Here is a 12,044-nt window from a genome sequence, read left to right as displayed (position 1 = left end):
CCAGGGCCGACCAGGCAGTCGGGCCACAACATGGAGACCACAGAGTAACACTACATAGACACAGCTCCACTCTCCAAGGCTCTGGTTTCCATCCCCAATGTCCATGAGCAAGATGTCCGGACTTACAACCTAATCCTGAATCAGAAGAATCAGATCTGAATCCAACTCCCCATGGCGTTGTCTGATAATCAATATAACTCATTACAGGATAATCAGGTCCTATACATGGATATATAAATCGCAATACGGTTATGAATTCAAAATATCATTCAAACGGATGAGGCGCCTGACATATTTTATTCTTGGTCGTGGTGTGATGGTGCCCCTACTCCACCCTGAGCCCTCTGGTTGGAGGAGCTATGTCCTGATGGAGAGGGGAGGGTGGAGATCCTGTTGAAGTCAATGAATAAACTGTGACTGTTTCCTGCGTATGATGAGTTTTATTTCTGATAGCACCATTGGTCAGCCTCGACCCGTCAGCTCTCTCTCCACAGAGCAGCTCAGTGTCCGCTCTGAGGCTGGGGGCCCACGCAGCACCCCTGGCGTCGTCACAGAGGAACAGAAATGACTTTCTTACATGTCGTTGGTTATAGCTTCATTGTGTCGGCGTCAGTATCCAGTCAGAAACACTCCTATATACCTCGGGATATAACTAGGGTTTCTATTTATATTGGATCATGGATATGACTTGATTAAAATGATCGTTCGATCAGGAGATGTATTTGGTTAAAATGTAAATGTGGACCCAGGGTTATCGCCCCAGCTTTGAAATTTAGCAATATTTGAAAAAACATTAATCCAGAAAAATGAATGTCATCATGTCTTTTAAATTTAGCTGTGGGTTGAAGAGGAGAGGAGAGGAAAAAGGAGAGGAGAGAGAGGAGAAGAGAGGAGAAGAGACAATAGGAGAGGGGAAGAGAGAAGAGAACAGGAGAGAGGAAAGGAGGAGAGGAAGAGAGAGGAGAGGAGAGAGTAGAAGAGAGGAGAGAGTAGAAGAGTAGGAGACCAAAAGAGGAGGAAAGATGTCAAGAATAGATCTATTTCTGAGATCAGATGAAGTCAGAACATCCCTGGACTGACCTCCATGTCCTCGCTGTCCATGACCTGGCCACCAGGTATTTAAAGTCCTGCTAATGGTTCTTTGGTCAGAAAATATTCACATTGCGAACAATCGAATGTGAGGGGCTCCGCATGTGACGAGGGGCCGTCGGGGTCCATGGAGGGGGCGGGGGGGAGGGGGCGAGGGGAGGGGGGGGGGGGGCGAAGGGGCCGGGGAATGAGTGGGGGGGACCGGGGTCCTGTGGGGTCCAGGGTGGTCCAGGGTGATCCCCAGACGGAGACAAGAGGGCTGGGTCTGCCGGGTCCAGGGGGGTCCAGGGGTTTCAGGGGTGTCCAGGGTGGTCCTGGGGGGGTCCTTCGGGGTCCAGGGTGGTCCAGGGTGGGCCCAGGGTGGTCCAGGGTGGTCCAGGGGGTCCCCAGACGGAGACAGGAGGGCTGGGTCTGTGGGGGGCTCTTCAGCCCAGGTTCCTGTGGTGGGGCTTCTCGTAGCCTACTGCGTTGTTGGTGTCACTTCCTGCCAGAAAGAGAGACAGCTCTTTACTCTCTCCAGGTCAGGAGAGGATCCTGGGACAGGATGAGGAGGGTTCAGTACCTCACCTACCGTAGTAATCCTTGTAGTCCTTGAAGTATTTGTGTCTCAGGTTTCGTCCGTCTGCAATAAAGAAGACGGTCGTTAAGGTCAGACCAACACAGACACGGTCCTGTGACCTCACACAGACCCCCTGGTGGGACTGGGGCGGACCCCTAGGACAGGGTCTACAAGCGGACCCCTAGGACAGGGTCTACAAGCAGACCCCAAGGACAGGGTCTCCAGCTCTGGGGACCCATAGGACAGGTCTCCAGCTCTGAGGCCCCCTAGGACAGGTCTCCAGCTCTGGGGACCCCTAGGACAGGGTCTACAAGCGGACCCCTAGGACAGGGTCTACAAGCGGACCCCTAGGACAGGGTCTACAAGCGGCCCCCTAGGACAGGGTCTACAAGCGGACCCCTAGGACAGGTCTCCAGCTCTGAGGCCCCCTAGGACAGGTCTCCAGCTCTGAGGCCCCCTAGGACAGGTCTCCAGCTCTGGGGACCCCTAGGACAGGGTCTACAAGCGGCCCCCTAGGACAGCTCTCCGGGCGGTGCTACCTGAGTTCCCGCGCTGCCTGATGCACTGGCCCCGGTTGGGGACGCCGGCCGCTGGGTTCCCGGGGCTGATGATGTGGCACTCGTACCCCGTGGGGCAGTGGAGCGGCTCGTCCCCGTCCTCCGTGGTGCTGCACGCCTCGGCTGGGGGCGGAGGAGAGCTACGTCACCACACTGGTCTCCTCATACAGGAGAGCTACGTCACCACACTGGTCACCTCATACAGGAGAGCTACGTCACCACACTGGTCTCCTCATACAGGAGAGCTACGTCACCACACTGGTCTCCTCATACCGGAGAGCTACGTCACCACACTGGTCTCCTCATACAGGAGAGCTACGTCACCACACTGGTCTCCTCATACAGGAGAGCTACGTCACCACACTGGTCTCCTCATACAGGAGAGCTACGTCACCACACTGGTCACCTCATACAGGAGAGCTACGTCACCACACTGGTCTCCTCATACAGGAGAGCTACGTCACCACACTGGTCTCCTCATACAGGAGAGCTACGTCACCACACTGGTCTCCTCATACAGGAGAGCTACGTCACCACACTGGTCTCCTCATACAGTGTTGAGCTATGAAACTAGCACATTGAGCTAACCAGCTAGCATTATGGGCTTACTCATTAGCTTGCTGAGCTAACCAGTGAATATATTGAGCTAACCAGTTAGCATGCTGTGGTAACCTGTTAGAATATTGAGTTAACTGACTAGCAGGCTGAGCTATCCAGCCAGCATGCAAAGCTAAATCATTAGCAGGCTAAGGGAACACGTGAGCATGCTGAGGTAACCTGTTAGCATGCTACGCTAACCTGTTAGCATGCGGAGGTAACCTGTCAGCATGCTGCAGTAACCTGTCAGCATGCTGAACTAACCAGTCAGAATGCTGAGGTAACCTGTTAGCATGCTGAGCTAACCCGCTGGCATGCTACGGTAAGCTGTTAGCATGCTGAGCTTACCTGTCAGCATGCTGAGCTTACCTGTCAGCATGCTGAGGTCAGCTGTTAGCATGCTGAGCTAACCTGTCAGCATGCTGAGGAAAGCTGTTAGCATTTTGAGGTAACCTGTCAGCATGCTAAGCTAACCTGTCAGCATGCTGAGCTAACCTTCTAGCAGGCCGATGCTTCAGGCCGGTGTGACGATGTGTCTGGTGGTGAGTGATGCTCACCCTGCAGTGCCTCCTCTGGCCCGTCCAGCAGCCAGCCGTTTCCCCCCAGCCACCGCGGCTTGGGCTGCACCAGCCAGTCTAGAACTGACACACACACACACACACACACACACACACACACACACACACACACACACACACACACACACACACACACACACACACACACACACACACACACACACACACACACACACACACACACACAAAAGTGAAAACAAGGTGAAAGGGGAGTATAAGGGCTTGTTAAGATCCCAGGATAGGGCAGGAGGATTTATCCTTCCTGCACAGGAGAGGCACTGTGGCGTGGTATCCCCAGACCTCCACCCAGACCTCCACCCAGACCTCCACCCCAGACCTCTACCCCAGACCTCCACCCCAGACCTCCACCCAGACCTCCAACCCAGACCTCCACCCGAGAACTCCACCCCAGACCTCCACCCTCAGACCTCCACCCCAGACCTCCACCCCAGACCTCCACCCTCAGACCTCCACCTCAGACCTCCACCCACCTGGCGGCGGCTGAACGGACTCCAGGCAGGCGTAGATGCAGCCGTTGTAGCAGCATCGTTTGTGGCGCTCGCACTCTGAGTCGGAGCGGCAGCCCGGGGCCTCGCAGGCCCTCTCCGGGAGCCTCTGTGGCGGCGGCGGGCAGCGGTCGTTCTTCTGGTGGCCCGCAGGGAGGGCCTGGTTGGGGTACTCGTAGTCCTGAGGGTTAGAGCCTCTCTTTAATGCACGCAGTCTCTCAGAGTATAACGTTCACTCGTTGATCTATACCCGCTCACTCATACTCTCATTACACTCTGTAGTAGTGCTGCCCTCTGGCCAGCAGGTGGCAGCAGCGGGTAACCAGCGGGGCGCTGCATGTCGGGCTCCGTCTGGCCGAGACTCACGTGATCCGGGAACAAACACTCCAACACGGGCGTGGAGGGGAAGGGAAAGGAGCCAAAGTACCCTGGACTAAGCAGCTACACATGTGCACACACACACACACACACACACACACACACACACACACACACACACACACACACACACACACACACACACACACACACACACACACACACACACACACACACACACACACACACACACACACACACACACACACACACACACACACACACACACACCTCTGCATAGCTGTGAACAGGAATGTTACCATGGAAACGACCGCCCGGAGGTTCATATTCACGTCCTTCCAAGAACAAAGCTCAGACTGGAAGGAGCCGCTTTAGTTTTAAAAACTATCGATTATGTTCAACCATCTAATAGTCAAAGGCACTTAAAGTAATATAATTAATAGTTAACAAGAGCAAAGAAAAGCTAAATATCACAACTATAGAACTTTATGGTTTTACCAAAACCAACGCAGAGAGAGAGAGAGAGAGAGAGAGAGAGAGAGAGAGAGAGAGAGAGAGAGAGAGAGAGAGAGAGAGAGAGAGAGAGAGAGAGAGAGAGAGAGAGAGAGAGAGAGAGAGAGCATTTATACAAAACAATTGAGGGAGAGCTAATGAAAAATAATGAATTGGCCACAATTTGTCTACCCTGCTAATTAGTTAACAAGCTTGCGTGGGCTGATTAAAGGGTGCTGATTGGGTGGGAGGTCGGCCGGCTCGTTCCCAGATCAAGTGGAAAAACAAAAGCCAGCCGAGCCCCTGCCAGCAGTACACTGGGTGGGTCTGCTTGTTGGCTGCTCTGCTGGCTGTCTGCTCTGCTGGCTGGCCTCCCTGCTGGCTGCCTGCTCTGCTGGCTGCCTGCCCTGCTGTCTGCCTGCTCTGCTGGCTGGCTGCTCTGCTGGCAGGCTGCTCCGCTGGCTGGCTGCTAGGCTAAAGCCTGTGGTTCTAGATGAGAGAACGCTAGATAGCCTGCTAGGCTAAAGCCTGTGGTTCTAGATGAGAGAACGCTAGATAGCCTGCTAGGCTAAAGCCTGTGGTTCTAGATGAGAGAACGCTAGATAGCCTGCTAGGCTAAAGCCTGTGGTTCTAGATGATAGAACGCTAGCAAGCTTCTTAAGACCCATAGTGACGGGCAAGGCTGAGCCACTGAATGTATGAATGAACTCTCTGAGCTCTCCTGTGATTGGCTGAACAAAACTCTTTTCTTCCTTATCTAATTTCCGTAGCATCCTGTTCCTCAAAATCCCAAAGTCTGTATGTCAGGCAGGCCCTTCCTGTTTCATTGGGGGTTAGTTTGTGTGTGTGTGTATGTGACTGTGAGAGTGTATTCTTGGTGTATGTACTGCTAAAGTCTCCAGTCTGTCTGGTTCCTTCGTTCTTCATTCATTAGTTCATCTCTCTGCCACACACACACACACACACACACACACACACACACACACACACACACACACACACACACACACACACACACACACACACACACACGCAGGCAGGCAGGCAGGCTCCAGCGGCTTGCTGAAGCTGCTCTGCCTAATGTAACTCTGCTGTGTGCTCACGCTAATTAGCGTTAGCAAAACAATTTACAAAAGCATCTGCCTAGCGGCCAATGGGAGACCCTAGTGTAGCCTGGCATATCACCGCTTGCCCCGCTTTCCCATAGTGCATCTGTGAAGCGCTGGCGTCAGCATGAGGCCACTTTCCAACACGGGACACTATGCAAGGTCAGAGGTCAACGGACACATTAGGATGTGATTCTATGAAGCCCTCATTGTATAAAATACAGTATGCATGTTAATAAAGTGCTTTAAAATGAAAAATAACAACAATTGCTACATATATTTGGGTCTCGATATGTTTGTGTGTGTGTGTGTGTGTGTGTGTGTGTGTGTGTGTGTGTGTGTGTGTGTGTGTGTGTGTGTGTGTGTGTGTGTGTGTGTGTTTGTGTGTTTGTGTGTGTGTGTACGGTAAACCCTTGCCAGATCACATCATGTGACCAGGAGGATTAGTCAGGTTCCGTGAGGCTTAGGACGGTAAGCCTGCACAAACACACACACACACACACACACACACACACACACACACACACACACACACACACACACACACACACACACACATGCGCGCATACACACACACCACACACACACACACACACACTCGGTTCGTTTTCTGACTGAGTTAGTTTGCTGACTGCAGACCAACTGTTGGTCGGCTGGTTTATGGGCCCCCTCAGTCCAAATGTTGGTTATAGTACTCTCTTCCTGGCAGGTGGAGGATGTTATTCTGCAGTGAGAGAGGCGGTATAGGGAGGGTGGAGCTCTGAGCAGGCGGTGTAGAGGGTGTAGCTCTGAGCAGGCGGTGTAGAGGGTGCAGCTCTGAGTAGGCGGTGTAGAGGGTGGAGCTCTGAGCAGGCGGTGTAGAGGGTGTAGCTCTGAGTAGGCGGTGTAGAGGGTGGAGCTCTGAGCAGGCGGTGTAGAGGGTGGAGCTCTGAGCAGGCGGTGTAGAGGGTGGAGCTCTGAGCAGGCGTGTTTACGCAGAGTGGAGCCCCGTCCACATGCCTAAACAAACGCTCCGTGTCGGCCGGGGGGGCCAGCATGCACCCTGTGAACCAGCGCCGCCGCGGCCAATCAGAACCATCTGGGTAATTCACCTGACAACCCCCCCTCCCCCGGACTCCCGAGGGAGGGGGGGGGGACATGAGGGAGAGAGAGAGAGAGAGAGAGAGAGAGAGAGAGAGAGAGAGAGAGAGAGGAGGCACGAAAGGAGACAATAAGAGCCAAAGAGGAACATAAAATCCTATCATTTGAGCTTCTTATGGCGATACAATTATTGTTATTGGACTCCAGTCATCAGCTCAACAAACGTCCTGATCGGCCAACTCTTCCTGGCCTTTGAGTCCCGGCTGCGAAGAGCCGTCCTTCTCAGAGCTTCAAACGGAGATCAACTGATCTAACATTACCTCCCTGCAGACAGGAGGAGGAGGTGGAGGAGGAGGAGGTGGAGGAGGAGGTGGAGGAGGAGGTGGAGGAGCTGATAGAGGAGGAGGTGGAGGAGGAGTTGGAGGAGGAGGAGCAGGTAGAGGAGGAGGAGGAGTCTGAGGTATGGGGGAGCCGGACGAACAGGTGAAGGAGAATGAGGTAGAGGAGGAGATGGAGGAGGAGCAGATGGAGGTGGACCAAATAGATTTGAAGGTGGAGGTAGAGGAGTAGGAGGAGGTAGAGGAGTAGGAGGATGAGAGGAGGTGCAGGAGAAGGCTCAGCCCTCACCCCGACGTGTGTGGACGTGTCCTTGGCTGACAGCCCAACCAGGTGTGCCTGCGTGGGGACACACCTGTCCTTTGATGGACCTATCACAAGGAGCTTTGATTTGTGGCCTAGCGCCCTGGGAGGAGCACATACCGCCCGCAGAGGAAACAGCGTTCTCTGTCATCTCTTCACCCCTATGTCTGGATTCCTGTCTCTCCCTGTCTGTCTCTACATCTCCAGCTCTTTATCTATCAGCATCTGTGTCTGTCCATTTCTCTATCTATCTCATGATCGCTGACCAACAGCAGTCATGTCGCCTTCTCCCTCTGCTCCTAGGTCCCTGGCCTCAGCTACTGACCAACACATTGCTCCAGGTGACCTCTCACCCCAGTCTAGTCCAACTGCAAACGGAACCCAGAGAGGTCAAAGGTCAAGACCTCCAGGTCAGACAGAGAAAGTGAGGGAGCTGATTCTGTCTGAAATATGTCTCCAACCCCCTGATTCTTATTCCACTATAGGCCTACTACTCTAGTATGCTAATCAAGCAACTTCTTCAGTAGCGCATTTGATGTGAAACGGCAGAATTCCCTGTATTATATATTCATGTAAAGGCAAATGATGCATTATATATCCCAGGGTATATTCTCTTTATATTCCCGGTATATTCCCGGTATACTCCAGGTATATTCCTGGTAAACTCCAGGTATACTCCCGGTATATTCCCGGTATACTCCATGTATACTCCTGTGTATCCTCTAGTTATATTCCTGGTATACTCCGGGTATAATCCGGGTATATTCCTTGTATATTCTCTGTATATTCCCGGTACACTCTGGGTACATTCCCAATATATTCTTGGTATATTCCCGGTTTACTCCGGGTATGTTCCCAGTATATTCGTGGTATACTCCGGGTATACTCCGGGTACATTCCCGGTATACTCCGGATATATTCCTGGTATGCTCCTGGTATATTCCAGGTATACTCCGGATACATTCCCGGATATTTCCGGTATCGCAGGGTATACTCCGGGTAAACTCCTGGTATATTCCCGGTATACTCCTGGTATCTTCCCAGTATCTCAGGGTAGGGAGGAGGTTCTGGGAGAGCCCTGGGTCAGCCCTGCTCCTCTAACCCGGGACAGGGGTGTGGGATGGGGGTGAGAGCCCTGAGTCTCTCAGGGTCAACCAGGACGCTAACACAGCTAGCCTTTTCCCAACACTCTGACCTCCCCAGGAGAGGAGACAACTGATCATGGAGAGAGAGACAGCTGGCACCACAGACTGGTGGAGAGTTGGGCGGACAGGGAGACAGGTAGAGAGATGGATAGATACGGTACAGATGTTCCAGTGGTTAGCGTGGTTGACTCCCAGTTCAAGAATTTGAGCTCTACACTGACTTCTGCCTCAAGAAATACGAGGGTCAGCTGGGTGACTCAGTAGTTAGAAGACAGGTAGAGGGACAGACTGTTGTCTAGGGAGAGACACATGTTTGCCTTGTAAGGACGGACGGGACAGAGCGACATGTAGAGAGAGAACACAGACTTCAAGGCCAGCCTACCTTCTGGTGGAGACCTCTCTTCACAAGCCTCCTGGCAGCCCGGCTCTCAGGGGCCAGAACCAGGAGAAACAGCAGCAGAGCGAGAGGGGCCGCCATGGAGCCCGGACCTCTCCTCTCTCAAACCCTGCTCCTCTCCTGGTCTCTCCTGGTCTCTGCTGGTCTCTCTTGGCTGCTCGTCTAAGTAATCCAATCCACAAGCGTTTCCTAACTCGTCCGTCTCTCTGGGCAGCAGATGTCCTCTGGCCAGTCTCAAGAGACAGAAGAGGAGAGGAGGAGAGCAGGAGAGGAAAGAGGAGAAAGGAGAGGAGAGAGAAGAGGAGGAGAAAGGATAGGGGGAGAGAGGAGGAGAGAGGAGAGGGAGGAGAGGAGGGGAGTCTGATGCTCAAGCAAGGCAAGAGATTACACAAGATCTCTCTCCCGTTCCTGGTTTTCCTGTAGTCCAGTAACACAGGGGACGTGGTCTTCCTGTAGTCCAGTAACACAGGGGACGTGGTCTTCCTGTAGTCCAGTAACACAGGGGACGTGGTCTCCCGGTAGTCAAGTCCCAAGACAGAAGGGAGGGAGAGGGAGAGAGGGAGCAGAGGAGGGGAATGCCACAAAGGGAATGAATGAAGTCAGTGTTTCAGAGGAGGGAGGAGAAGGAGGAGAAACAGGATCTGAACACTATTAGGAGGAGCAGCAGGGGTCCGGGGCAGACGGGTGGAGATGGGGCAGGGGTGAGCTGGTGGAGGGTGGGGTTAGCGGGTGGAGGCTGGGGATAGCTGTAAACAGAGCAGAAGAGAGGGAAAGGGGACAGAATCTGTCCTGCTGAGAGGGAGAGTTAGAAGAAACCTGCAGGCAGCAAGCACATGTCAAGGGAGAGGGGGAGAGAGAGAGAGAGAGAGAGAGAGAGAGAGAGAGAGAGAGAGAGAGAGAGAGAGAGAGAGAGAGAGGGAGAGGGAGGGAAAGGGGGAGAGGAGTCGAGGGAGGGGGAGGGAGGGAGGGGGGGAGAGTGGGAGAGAGAGAGGGGAGGAGTAACAAGGGGAGGGGAAAGAATTGGAGTCAGGGATTTGAAGACGGAAGTGTGTTTATGTTCCTCCCCATTTTTAACCCCTCCTGTTCACTAGGGGCACATGTGCTCATCACGTTCCTGTGTGTGTGTGTGTGTGTGTGTGTGTGTGTGTGTGTGTGTGTGTGTGTGTGTGTGTGTGTGTGTGTGTGTGTGTGTGTGTGTGTGTGTGTGTGTGTGTGTGTGTGTGTGTGTGCGTGCGTGCGTGCGTGCGTGCGTGCGTGCGTGCGTGCGTGCGTGCGTGCGTGCGTGCGTGTGGGTGAGTGCGGTTACAGTTATGGTTAGCAGAGGGGAACAATACATGTTCTTTATTATAGTTTAAGCTAATGTTTGTGTGTGTGGTTTGTGTTTGTATACATGTGTGTGTCAGTGATTCTGTGTGTGTGTGTGTGAGTGTGTGAGAGTATGTTTGAGTCAGTTTGTGTGTTTTAGTGTGTGTGTGTGTGTGTGTGTGTGTGTGTGTGTGTGTGTGTGAGTGTGTGAGAGTATGTTTGAGTCTGTTTGTGTGTTTTGTAGTGTGTGTGTGTGTGTGTGTGTGTGTGTGTGTGGTGTGTGTGTGTGTGTGTGAGTGTGTGTGTGTGTGTGTGTGTGTGTGTGTGAGAGTGTTAGTGAGTCCACCCTAACAAGGGGCCCCTAGAGGCCCCACATTCACCTACACAATACACAGACAAAGAGAGAGAGACTTTAGACTGACCTATTTAGTACATCTCGATAGCAATTTGCATTGTATTTTAGCTTACATTTCCTTCTTATTTTACTTTGTACTGTTTGTAGGCTACTCCTTAAATCTAATCTTTAGACTGCCTGTCATCGTTTCTCTCGCTGCCAATAAAGAATAAAGGATAAGAGATTCCATCACAAACCCTTGTTTGATAGTGCGCTAATCATCGTCAGATGGCTTTAAGTCTTCTCCTAAGAGGAGTGAGAGAGAGAGAGAGAGAGAGAGAGAGAGAGAGAGAGAGAGAACATCATTCAGTGAACCAAAGGTTGAACCCAGTTAAGATTGAGTAAGGTTGAAACCAAGTTAAGTTAAGATTGAGTTAAAGTTTAAGCAAGTTAAGATTGAGTTAAGGTTTAACCCAGTTTAGACTGAGTTAAGGGTTAACCCAGTCCATTATGGTGGGGGCGTCCAAGGGGAAAGTGACTCTAGAATCATCTGGACTACATGTGAGACATCACAAGTATGTGCTGCTGGAGAAAAAACACAAACACAGAACATGTGTTCTGGATCTACGAACACATGAGAGACCTCTGAGTTATAAGTGTTATTAACGTGTGTGTGTGTGTGTGTGTGTGTGTGTGTGTGTGTGTGTGTGTGTGTGTGTGTGTGTGTGTGTGTGTGTGTGTGTGTGTGTGTGTGTGTGTGTGTAGAGAATGAGTAGAGTAAAGTGTAGAGTGTAGATTAAAAGTAACAGTAAAGCGTACAGTGAACTAACAGTAAAGTGAACAGTAAAGTAACAGTAAAGTGTACAGTAAAGTAACATTAAAGTAACATTAAAGTGGTACAGTAAAGTGTACCGTAAAAGTAGGAGTAAAGTGTGCAGTAAAGTTACAGTAAAGTGGAGAGTATAGTAACAGTAAAGTGTAGACTAAAAGTAACTGTAAAGTAAGGAATAAAATTACAATAAAGCTTACAGTAAAGTTGAAAGTGAAGCATTTAATGTACAGTAAGGCCTGCGGTACGGTGTCCAAGTGTCTGCAGTGAACCTTGTCCTTGGTCCCAGTGCATAAATGCTGAACTTCAACTGGTTTCTAATGAAGCCTGAGTCAGTAAAAGTGTAACAGGATTGAAGAGTAAATAAAGAGGCTCTGGTTTCCAGTGCGGTCGTCTGCAGTATAAACAGCGGAGGAGGAGGGAAATCACAGGTTTCATGGATGCTTTGGGTTCCACATTCATGACATCTTTGTCTATTTGTTCACTGAGACT

The 12,044-nt window shown here is 51.7% G+C and overlaps 1 protein-coding gene across 2 annotated transcripts; it reads right to left on the bottom strand.

Annotated features, from left to right (window-relative positions):
• Nucleotides 1–420: 420 nt before the first annotated feature.
• wfdc1 (WAP four-disulfide core domain 1) lies at nt 421–10,001 on the bottom strand. 2 transcript variants are annotated; one of them, XM_060060778.1, is made up of 6 exons: nt 9,070–10,001; nt 3,872–4,067; nt 3,360–3,443; nt 2,188–2,328; nt 1,657–1,711; nt 421–1,573 (listed from the first exon to the last, which is right to left on the bottom strand). In XM_060060778.1, exons 1-6 carry the CDS (start codon nt 9,163–9,165, stop codon nt 1,567–1,569), a joined length of 579 nt encoding a protein of 192 aa, XP_059916761.1. In that variant the 5' UTR covers nt 9,166–10,001; the 3' UTR covers nt 421–1,566. The 2 variants fall into 2 exon arrangements, with proteins under 2 accessions (XP_059916761.1, XP_059916759.1); XM_060060776.1 differs by having other exon boundaries at nt 1,661–1,711; nt 9,070–9,996.
• Nucleotides 10,002–12,044: the final 2,043 nt, after the last annotated feature.

This window comes from Gadus macrocephalus, chromosome 9 (assembly GCF_031168955.1).
Source record: "Gadus macrocephalus chromosome 9, ASM3116895v1".
Classification (NCBI taxonomy): Eukaryota; Metazoa; Chordata; class Actinopteri; order Gadiformes; family Gadidae; genus Gadus; species Gadus macrocephalus.
This window is presented reverse-complemented; position numbering and strand designations above follow the sequence as displayed.